Source organism: Chiloscyllium punctatum, chromosome 2 (assembly GCF_047496795.1).
Source record: "Chiloscyllium punctatum isolate Juve2018m chromosome 2, sChiPun1.3, whole genome shotgun sequence".
NCBI classification, from domain to species: domain Eukaryota; kingdom Metazoa; phylum Chordata; class Chondrichthyes; order Orectolobiformes; family Hemiscylliidae; genus Chiloscyllium; species Chiloscyllium punctatum.
The window spans coordinates 128,268,038-128,280,315 of record NC_092740.1 but is presented as its reverse complement, the minus strand read 5'-3'; the positions used below and the strand labels follow the sequence as shown (position 1 = coordinate 128,280,315).

At 39.8% G+C, this 12,278-nt stretch overlaps 1 protein-coding gene across 3 annotated transcripts in view; it reads right to left on the bottom strand.

Moving 5' to 3' along the window:
• Positions 1–12,278, bottom strand: part of unc45b (unc-45 myosin chaperone B) — a 68,224-nt gene that overhangs the window by 28,925 nt on the left and 27,021 nt on the right. For all 3 annotated transcript variants that reach the window (XR_011963115.1, XM_072588608.1, XM_072588619.1), the window contains exons 10-11: positions 8,024–8,324; positions 2,208–2,302 (exon numbers count right to left, since the gene is read on the bottom strand). Coding sequence is in view for 2 of the 3 variants with exons in the window: in XM_072588608.1 (XP_072444709.1) it covers positions 2,208–2,302; positions 8,024–8,324 (396 nt within the window). In the remaining variant the exon portion in view is untranslated. The remainder of the gene's footprint in view (positions 1–2,207; positions 2,303–8,023; positions 8,325–12,278) is intronic.

Here is a 12,278-nt window from a genome sequence, read left to right as displayed (position 1 = left end):
ATCGCGGTATTTGAGGGGAAATTGACTTGCTAATTCATGTGGCCATTTGATTGAACAACAAATATATTTACATTAAAGGTAAATAAACTTTAAAAACTATAATAATTGGACAAAATAACACAGTGAACTTCACGTATTTGATGTATATACATTTTGCCGGTTTATCATTTATTATATGCCAGTCAAAACAGGGTTTGTTAAATTTTGAAATACATTTATTTATCTCGCCTGCCACAATAATGCTGAACAATTCTTTCAGTCGTAGAATCATACAGCAATGAAACAGGTCATTTGACCCACCATGTCTATGCCGACCAACAAAACCAAACCTCTCTAATTCCATTGCACTTGGTCCATATTGTACTATGCCCCGGCATTTTAAGTGCACATCCTGACGTTTCTGAAATGTTGTAAGAGTACCTGCCTCCACCACCCTCTCAGGCAGCATGTTCCATTTATCTACCAGCCTTCTGGGTGAAGGAATCTTTTTTAGATCTCCTCAGCTTAAAGTTATGCTGTCTGGTTTTAGATCAGAATCCCTACAGTGTGGAAGCAGGCCACTCAGCCCATCGATTCCACACTGCCCCTTCGAAGGGGATCCCATCCAGACCCATCTCCCCTGAACTATCTTGGCAACCCTGCATTTACGATGGCTAATCCACCTAGCCTGCACATCTCTGGACACTATGGGAAATTTAGCATGGCTAATCCACCTAATCAGTCCACCACACCTTTGAACATTGGGAAGAAACCCACACAGACACGAGAACAATGCACAAATTCCACACAGACAGTCACCCGAGGCTAGAATCAAACCCAGGTCCCTGGTGCTATGAGGCAGCAGTGCTAACCACTGAGCGACCATGCTACATCCTTCAGAGAAGTGATTTTCATGATCTACTCTGCCTACGCTTCATAATTTTGTTTTAACTCAATCAGACTCCCCTCAACCTCCTCTAATCCAAAGTAAACAAACCCAGCCTATGCAAACTCTCCTCATTATTGACATTTTTCATCCCAGACAATATTCTGGCGAATCTCCTCTGCACCCTCTCCAAGACAATCACATCCTTCCGCAAGTGTGGTGACCAGAACTGCAGACAGTATTCCATCTGTGACCTAACCAATGTTTTTTTTAAGTTGTAACAAGATCTCCTTGCTTCTACATTCTACGCCCCAGATAATGAAGGCAAGCATCTCGTATACCTTCTTCACCACCCTGTCGACCTGTACTGACACCTTCATGGATCTGTGGCCTTGTACATGAAGGTTTCACCAAGTTTAGTTATAGAATGTAATTTAAAAATGACCTGCTTACCCACACAAGCTCGTATGACAGCCATGATTTGGAGATAACGGTGTTGGACTGGGGTGTACAAAGTTAAAAATCAGATGGTTGTGGTGATGAAGGAGCAGCGCTCCGAAAGCTAGTGCTTCCAATTAAACCTGCTGGACTATAACCTGGTGTTGTGTGATTTTTAACTTCATATGACAACATCACACAAACTACACATAATCTTCAATTCCTTATCTAACCACACAATGTTTCCCACTTTGTTAAATATTTGTCTAGTGCAGTTAATAGTACCTTGGCAAAATTAGTTAAAAAATGATAAAGAGAGGTACAGTTTCATCAAAATTTCAGAGACCCATTTCTATCAATGTTCTTTCAGATCATTATCAATTTGTAATCCTATATATCACAAAAGTTGGAGTTAACATAGAGCAAATTTCTGATGTTCCATCAGAGAAAGGTGGAATATGCAAGACTTCTTGCCAACCTATATTGACTCCTGCTCCAGCAGTATCTCAATTTTAACACTCATTCTTCAGTACAAATCCTCCCATTGCCACGCTAATCTCTCTAATTGCTTGCGGAATTATGACTCTGCAAGATATCTGCATTCTTCTAATTCTGAATTCTTGAGCACTTATAATTTTTATCACACCTCCATTGTGCATTCAGCTGCCTGGAGCCAAATCTGTGGAATTCCCTCCCTAAACTTCTTAATCTCTCTTCCCCTCTTTCTAATATTTCTTAAACCCCACTTGTTTGACCAAGCTCATGTGTTCTAATATCTTTTCATGTGACTTGTTGTCAAATTCTGTCCAATAATGTTCCTGTGAAGCACTTGAGCCTGTTTCCAACATCAAAAGTGCTATATGAATGCAAGTTATTGTTATAATACTGTACTTGAGATACTTACTTTCTGCATTGTTTTGCAAGTTTTTCAGTGGATCCTTCGGAGAACTGCCTCAGGCTGTAGTCAGTACCCCCTGCTGATCCAAGCTTACACAGACCCTATCAGGAATACACACAAATGTTGAACAGTTCATCAACTTCACCAACACATTCCACCCCAACCTTAAATTCATCTGGACCATTTCAGACACTTCCCTCTCCTTCCTGGACCTCTCCATCAATGGTGATCGACTCTACAGTGACATTTTCTACAAACCCACCAACTCCCACAGTTGAATAATGGTGAAGAGAAACCAATTACATTTGCCTCAGGTACATTCGGCATTGGTGAGTAAAATTATGCTCAGATAGAGTAAAGCATTATCTTTGATTTTGGATTTAGAAGATGTCTAATTAATTCTGTAATCATCAATCCACCATCAAAATTGATCATAAGCTCAACGGTTATTTGGATCCAAAAGCTCTGATCTGGTGTCGCTATAGCCTGAATGCAGAGATGGGCATTAATTTTGTCTGTTTATTGGTATAACATTAAATAAAAAGGTAAAATTGCACAGTCTTATTAGAGAGAGACAACTGGTGGAGATTTGACCTGTTAGTCACAGGTCAGTACATAAACAGGCATATAGGTAGAGATTACTGGGCAGAGGTTTGGGAGAGTCACGGGAAATTGGCAGTGAAGAGCTTCCCAAAGTCTAAAGTAAAATAATGCATTTTCCAACCAAGTGTTGAACAGCAAGACAAAATACTTGCTAGTGAGCTGTGCAATGCCTATTTATATCCATGGTCATCCTCATCAGCACATTATCACACCTCATTAATATGCAGTTTCCAATTCTCCCAACCACCAGATAGAAACTAGACGACAACAATTCCCAACATCAAAGCCAGTTGTAGTGGACAAGGCCAGACCATTCAAAACATCCTTAAGCAGGCAGCCCTAGACCTAACTTTGCAATTTGTTTCGGTAAGCGTACAGTGAAAGTTACCTGGCGTAAGGTAGCTCGGTTGACTACTAGATTTTAAAACAGATGAAAAATTATTCACAAAATTAAACAATGAAACACAAAGAACAGAATAAAGAGCCCCTACAGGACTCAACTTATCCAAATAGACTTAATTATGTTGTTTCGAATACACACAATAGTCCCAATAAGCAAACTCCCTTTAAAACCCAGTATAAATGGAACACATGCTTACAGGTTGAAGTTGAAGGCAGAAAGTGGGAGAGTTTCCATACAGCTCCCTATTGAACTTCCCAGTTCAAGACTGAACCAGAACTGCTCAGCTCAGCTAGCTAGAAAGCTGACCACTCCTATTTCATTACACAGGTCACTTCTAAAGCATGACCACTTTGGCCTGAAGACTCATCTGTTTATATATAAAGAAAAGGCCTTTCAAAATCCTTTTCACCTCTGTACCAAACCAGACTGATCAGAGTCCGGCCTGGTTTATTGCCCCTCTAAAAAATATTAACGACAGAGTCTCCTTGAGCCAAGAAACAGCTTTTAGAAAAAAAGGGACTAGTTTTGTGACACAGTGCAGTAATCTTGTTTCTCCAGCCCACCACCAGTTCCTCTAAGCCTCCAGCTCTCACCAACATCTCAGGGCATGCTCCCCAGGCAGTAATCATTCAACCACTCCACTCAGCCCCTCTGCATGGATGAGGAGGACAGATTAAGTGGCAAGTTTGGGAAGAGAGTCTGAAACAACTTGCTGAGTCTTATGAAGTGAGATTCTCATTGAAACTTCCACAAATACCCCCATCCTCAAAGATGGAAGAGCCCAGCACATCAGTACAAAAGATAAGACTGAAGCAATCACAGAAATCTTCAGCCAGAAGTGCCGAGTGAATGATACATCTCAGCATCCTCCAGTGATCTCCAGCATCTCAGGTGCCAGTCTCCAGCCAATTCGATTCTCTCTACATGATATTAAGAAGTGGAAGTATTGGATATTGCAAAGGCTATGGGCCCTGACAACATTTAGGTAATAGTACTAAAGACGTATGGTCCAGAACCTGCCGCTTCCCTAGCCAAGCTGTTTCAGTACAGTTACAACACTGGCGTCTTCCCAACTATGTGAAAAATTGTCCAGGTATTTTCTGTATATAAGAAATCCAACTCAATCAATTATTGCCCCATCAGTCTACCACCTTCTCAAAGGCAGCCACGGCTTGATCATCAGTAAACTGGTGGAATATATCATCATCAGTGCTATCAAGCAGCATTTGCTCAGCACTGCTCAATGGCGCCCAGTTTGGGTTCTGCCAGAGTCTCTCAGCTCTGACCTCATTACAGCCTTGGTTCAAACCTGGACAACAAAGCTGAATTCCAGAGGTGACCTGCAAGTGACAGCCCCATACATCAAGGCTACCTTGTACCAAGTGTGGCACTGAAGAGCCCAGCAAAACTGGAATCAATGTCAATTAGGATCAAAGAGTCCACTGATTGAAGTTATACCCAACACATAGAAAAATGGTTGTGGTTGTTGGACATCAGTCATCTCAGCTCCAGGATGTTATACAGGAGTTCCTCAGAGTAGTGTCCTAGGCCCCACCATCTTGAACCTCTTCATCATGACCCTCCCTCAATCATAAAGGTCAGAAATGGGAATGTTTGCTGATGATTGTACAATATTCAGCACCATTTGTGACTCCTCAGATACTGAAGCAGTTCATATTCAAATATAGCAAGGTCTGGACAATATCTAGGCTTGGCTGAAAAGTGGCATGCAACATACACCAGTAACAAGTGCCAGACAATGACCATCCACAATAAGAGGGAGAAAGTGAGGACTGCAGAGTCAAGAATGTGGTGCTGGAAAAGCACAGCCAGTCAGGCAGCATCTGAGGAGCAGGAGAATCGACTTTTCAAGCATAAGCTCTTCATCAGGAATGAGCTCACCACATCCACAATAAGAGACAATCTAGCCACTGACCCTTGACATTCTGTGATACCATCATTGAATCCCCTGTTATCAATATTCTAGGGCTTAGCATTGACTAAACAAATTCAACTAGGATCGTGTAAACACAGAGTGGCTAGAATAGCAGAGGCTAGGGATACTGCGGCGAAAGTGAGGACTGCAAATGCTGGATAAAAGTCCTGAAATTAGCCACCTTAAGAGCATTGTGGGTCTACCTACAGCACATGGACTGGAGTGGTTCAAGAAGGAAGCTCACCATCATCCTCTCAAGGGCAGCCAGGGCTAGACAATAAATTCCAGCCAGTAGGTGATGCTCATATCCTGATAGTGAATAAATAAGTTGCAATGTGAGCTACATGATCTCAGGATGAGATTTTTAAAGGGTAGAGCAAGGAATTATCTTTGGTGGCCATGGCTGGGTAAGTACATAGTAAGAACAGTGATTGGGTATGGATGCAATCATGGAAATGGCCAACTAGAGCATGGCAGAGACTACACTTTGGTTATACAGGATTTGAAAGTCAACCACCATTTATTGCAATAGGTAGCTTTTCAAAGTACATTGAGAAATTCCCAATGAATCAAACAACCTGGAAAGTATTAGAAGTTTTTGCATGGTTTGATTGCTGCTTTTGTTGTTGCTCAGAGGAAACTCTGTCTGACAATGGACATCAGTTTTCTTCAAATGAGTTTTCAAGTTTAATGAGAATGACAAGGTAAAATGCATTAGTATTCTACCTTTTCACCCTGCTTCAAATGGAGCAGCAGAGCACACAGTACAAATTGTTAACATTCTCTTGTTCAACAAATGCAGGATAGAAACTGAAAGAAATGCCAAATTTCATTGAATCACAAACTGGTGATCTTTTTGTTTATTTATTGTAACACACCACATTCTCCAACTGGTAGAAAGCCAGCTGAATTATTTCTTAGAAGACAGCCTTGAACAAGGTTTTCATTGGTGAAGTCACATACTGTCGACAGTGGAAGAAAAGTAATTCAGAGAGAAAGAGAGTCATGAGCAGAGTTGAGTGAGAGAAAAAAACAGAAGTTGAAGCACAAGGTGAAAGAATGTCTTTATAAGCGGTTCCCATGGAGAGCTGTAAAAGTATGTGGTTCTTGCACATATTTAGTCAAGATGTTTGATAGTGGAAAGGTTAGATCTGGACATGCAGGTTATACTTTATCTTCACAAGTTCTTGAAAAGGAAGGGAGTTGGGAAAAATCAAATGAAACTGATGAATTGGAATACAAGTAGCATGCTAATAGTTAATCCAACAAAATTAGAAAGCAGTTCAGATTGGAGTCAGAGTCAGGCCTACATGTTTGATGAAGGACAAATTCAATTGAACGTTATCAGAGAAAACCTCCCCTTGGTTTCAGTCAAGGTCCTTCTCCAAGCTCTGAAAGTTTGACTCAGGGAAGAAGGTAACCTCTTAGGAATAGAAAACCAATTATTAGGTTAAACTTGTAAATAAATGGAAAACAAGACATGTGCCAATTGGATGGAATTTTGAATGTTGTGTAATATATTCATTAAGGAATGTAATAGCAACCTCTTGTGGCCATTTGTTTCTATGTGTCTATCCAAATAAGCAAGTTTAATTTGGGGTCATTTTCCATGAGTTGCACATTGATTTAGTCTGCCCTGTAAGATCACGCAAGGTAGGGCATTTCTCACTTAAAAGAGAAAATTGAGTAATGGACTAATAGACATCCTTAAAATTATGAAGGTGTTTTCTAGGCTACATGTAGAGAAAGTGTTTCCATTGATGGGAGAGACCAGAAGCTGGGTTTAATACAGGACAGTCACTAATAAGACCAACAGGAAATCCAGGAGAAACCTCTTTCCCCAAAAAGTGATGCGATGTTGCAAAGAGTAGTTGAGATGCATATCACAGATGCATCTAGGGGAAATCATATAAACACCTGAGGGATAAAGGGAATCGATGAACATGTTAATGGGTTAAAATGAAGAGGAGTGTCAACACAAATACCTGCAGAGACCAGTTGAGTCAGATGACCTGTTTCAGTGTTGTAAATTCCAGTTAATTTGAAAATTAAAGTTTAGTAAAATAGATTATTTCAAATAGCATATAATAGTATTATATGGAGCTCCAAACATGATTTGGAAAGAATGAAGATATTTAAATAATGTTGGCAGATATTTAAGGGACCAATTTGCAAAAACACCCAAAATACAGATTAACTACATAGAGTCATAGAGATGTACAGCATGGAAACAGGCCTTTCGGTCCAACCTGTCCATGCAAACCAGATATCCCAACCCAATCTAATCCCAACTACCAGCACCCGGCCCATATCCCTCCAAACCCTTCCTATTCATATACCCATCCAAATGCCTCTTAAATGCTGCAATTGTACCAGCCTCCACCACAATCTTTGGCAGCTCATTCCATACACATACCACTCTCTGTGTGAAAACGTTGCCCCTTAGGTTTCTTTTATATCTTTCCCCTCTCACCCTAAACCTATGCCATCTTCAATTTTAATATGACTTCATGTGAACCTTTTACACCTTGGTTAAACCAGGAAGTATCACAGAATGTGAACAGCACACTAATACATACTTTATTTTTAATGGCACAATCAGATTATAAAATAATCATCTCCTGCATGTTTAATGACAAAGGACAAACCTACTTGGCCATTTCCACTTGCAATGTAGCTAAAGGCCAACTTGAGAAATATTTTTCAACCATTTTTTCCATGTAATATATGAAATGTACAAAAAGTGATAGAAAGGCAGTAAACTAAAGTAGGCTCTCTACCTTACATTTCACCAACTTTGGGCAAAGTTAGACTAAAAACCACAGCAACTGAGTAACAAGGAAATGACAAAATCCAGCAATATTGTTTAATAAAACTTACCACTAATGCTCTGATTTTGATTTTATCATTAGTTGATTTCTTATACATATCCTTCAGTAAGGTGATCCCGTTAGAAATGATGAAATTCGCTCTGCTGGCTTTGCTTGCTGCATGGTTGATGGCCTCTATTGCTACCATCTGGTCAATCTCTCTCTCTGAGCCACACAATGCGACCATCATCTCCATGACACCTTGCATGGCCAGAATGCTGTTTCCAACATCAAAGGGTCCCTGAAGGAGTGCAGACACACACTGGATTGCGTGTAAATTTTTTTCCATGTCCTTAGGGTCAAACTTGCTCCTGCAGTGTCATTCAACAGACAAATAAACAATTAGCACTTTTTTTCTTCTGATCATTTCTTCTCGGCCTAAATTGAGATCAGTTAAAAAAACCCTGCTGTTTGTGTCCTAACTTGCACCAATTTCTGTTAACCCATCACCCCTGCTCCCTCTGACTGTTATTAGTTCCCATTCGGAAACAAACCCATAACTTTAGAATTCTCATGGTCTCACCATTTCCTCTCTCTGTAGCCTTATCCAACCGCACAATCCTCCAGCATCCCTGCACTCACCGAATTGTGGCCTCTTGAGCAGGTTGAACTCCAAAATTAGTGGCCATATTCTCAGATGTCTTGCCCTACCCTCCATAAACAGTCTCACCTCTCGACCTCTCTTTCATTCTTGAAGGTTTCCCTTGACCAAACATTTGGTCATCAGCTTCAATGATTTTATGTAGCTCATTGTTACATTTTGTCTGATGCGTGGCACATTTCACTACGTTAAAAATATGTTTTTTTTTAGATTAGATTAGATTAGATTACTTACAGTGTGGAAACAGGCCCTTCGGCCCAACAAGTCCACACCGCCCCGCCGAAGCGTAACCCACCCATACCCCTACATCTACATCTAAATTGTTACTTCAGTATAGATTGTTGATATAGATCGATAATATAAATCTTTCATAGTTCTCACCTTCTGTCACGTAAAATGCTTTTAAGAAGGTTGTTGTCTGTTCAGTATTTGTTCATTGAAGGATTTTTGCCCAGCTCCTCATTCTCTACGAGTAGCCCATCAATGACAAATTACCCAGCAAGGTAGATACACACAAGATATGGTAGAACTAGATTAGGCCCACATATATTTCCATAAATTATGTTGTCGTGAACACTGTTAAAGCAGAATTTTATTTTTAAAATTAAAATCTTAGTTAAACTCTGTTCAGTAAAATGTTCATTGTTAGATTTTCAGAGGTGTGATCTTATTATTGATTTTATTATCAGTACATGAGCTGTTTCTCAACCAACTAGAACATTTGGCACTCAGTGATTTGCCAATAAGGAATTTCTGACTTTGAATGTAAATTGATGCAGTTTGGACATGGTCATTATACTTCCTGAAATAAATCACATGGTGAAAGGTCTATCTGAATATGATAAAGTTTCATACTAGTTAAATAGGTCACTGTTTGTTCAATTTGATTTCTGTTTCTAGTAATTTAAGTTTAAAATGTGTTGTTTACTAAAAGAATATTTCTGCATTTTTCTCCACTGAAATATGAGCAATGCACCTTGGAAAAAAGGCCTTTATTTTCTTTTTGTGATAGCTAAATCCAAAGTGAAAGTGGATTCTGAGAAATGTATGTCACACACATCTCAGTTCTGAGAATGCACTTGTGATCAGGTTGCTATGGACATGAAAGTCAACTAAAGTAAAAGTACATTCAGACCCTTTGAGGCGTTCAATTGTAGTTTTTGAACATCTTGCACAGAAACTCAGGACAGAATTTAATGCTGTGAAGAAGAAGGGAAAATTGCTTATGAAAATGTCCAAGCAAAAGATTTTTAAGGTTTCTGTTTCTATTAGAGTAAAGAAAGAAGAGTCCAATCTCTTGGTCACAAATAAAGCAAACTCTCAGTAGAGGGCAATTTCACCAAACTGAACTCAACTTCGCATTTATTCAAGAGTTCAAACAAAGGAGTCTCTGTAAACTGATGCTGCTTGAACTGAGCACCTGACCAGACAGAGAAATAGTTCTTTCTCTGCCTTGGCAGTGATAATTATTTTTAGAAAGCTTGGACGAATTGTAAAGGTTATTAAAGACTTTTGTAAGATTTGACCTGGCGTGCTGAACAGGGAAAAACCTTGGGACTCTCCATATTTGCAGCTGCAATTGTGGAATCAGCTTAAAGTGAAATATATTTGTGTGTTTAAAATCATTGCTTGTTAATAAATTTTTCAATTATGTTGATTTTGGTTTGCTTGATACAGTACGATATATTTTGTTAGTGGTTTCCTTTCATTGGTGATAGGGATGGGAGAATTAATTTCTTTCAAAACGTTATCACTTTCTACAGGCATCAGCTAAAAGCAGTTCCACAGTCATGAAAATTCCAACCTTTGAATGTGTTTGATTGTAAAATTCTGTTTATCATTATCTTTTCTTCAATTAGTATATTTGCCCCTGCATATCTAACGTAAGACATACAATCACAAATAATCTATGCTATTTGGTGCAATGTTTCTTCCATTACAACAGTGATAACAGTGCAAATATATTCCATTGAATGTAGCTTGATTAGTATTATCCTGATCTTCTGAAAGGCACTGTATAAATATTCATCGATTGTTCATTCTCTCCACAATAGAGAAATGTTCAGGGGAGTGAAATGAGTTGATGCTAGCACTCTGAAATAGATTTGTCACAATAACCTATGCCAGATCGTTGCACAAAACAGTAGTTTAATGGTGGTTTCAGTGTGGATGGAAGCTGTCCCTTGATTTATTGCCCAGTCAAGAGTGCCTCACCCCAATGCTAGGTCTGCAGGCAGGCCAGCAGATGTTTCTTGATAGACTCAAGTGACGTCTAATCAGGAATGGCTATCTTGATTACTCAAGGGTTTGCCCAAGGGTGGGTCAGATGACAAACCGACAGCAGTGATGGAAAGGTAATGGACACCATACCCCTTTCCTTTTCATTTGTTTTATACCCCTATGCAGCCCATTGCCAAAGGAAACATCTTTTCAACATCATCCCTGCTAAATCCCTTCATAATTTTAAATACTTCTGTCAAGCCAAAAAAAGGAAGGCTTGCACTTATATAGCACTTCTTCGCAACCTCAAGACATCCCAAAGCTCTGTATTGAAAATGAGTACTTTTTGAAATGCAATCACTGTTGTAGCACAGGAAGCATAGTTAACCATTCTGTATGCAGCAAGATCCTACAAACTGCAATGAAATAATTTCCAATGAATTCTGGTAGGTTGAGGGATGAATATTGTCCAGTAGAAAAGAACTCCACTGCTGTTCTTCAATGTGATGCCATGGTCTCTCCAATATCTATCTGAGAGTGCCGACAGGCCTTGCTTTAACAACTTGCCTGAAAGATGACACCTCCTGAGAGTAGGGAATGTCAACCTATATTATATGTTCATGTTTCTGAAATGGGTCAAGAACTCACAAAGGCAACAAGAGCCATACATTCAGCCACAGACCTCATTATCCAGTCTGCAGTTAAACCATATCAATCAGGAAGACCCAGGACCAATCCCAGGTGTCTGTTAATCTTTCAGTATTATTGATTGTTGCTCCTTCTTGCGATGATCCTGCTGACTCCAGGAATTGCAAACTGGCCAAGACCCTGAATTTTAACGTATGTTCATGGATAGCCAATGCGGTCTCCCTCGGGTAGCCTGCTGATGCCCACTACCTTGTAAAGTCTTCCTTGGGCAAACTACTAGTAGACTCCTTTTTATAATCCTTCACAGTATAACAGTCATTGGCAATTTACTGCCCAATCCTAATTGTCCTCCCTGTAGTTCTTGAATACAACTGAAAGCTCTGTCAGACCATTAGAGGCTGTAGTTAAGAGTGAAACCAAATTGGCTGTAAATCTGGAATCACCTGTACTGGGTAAAGTTGGAGATCCTGTTCACATTAGTGAACCAAGGGATTTTATTGATGATTTGGTGCCTTCAGGGTCACTATCCCTGAAAGAGGCATTTGGATGGGTATATGAATAGGAAGAGTTTGGAGGGATATGGGCCAGGTGCTGGCAGGTGGGACTAGATTGGGTTCGGATATCTGGTCGACATGGAGGGGTTGGACAGAAGGGTCTGTTTCCATGCTGTACATCTCTGTGACTCTATGTACATAATTAACCGAAAATCCGCACCATCTGTGGCCAGCTTTGAATTCATGCCTCCCATTCAATAATCCAAGCCTCTGCGATACTAGTCCCAATAATGGAAAACCTG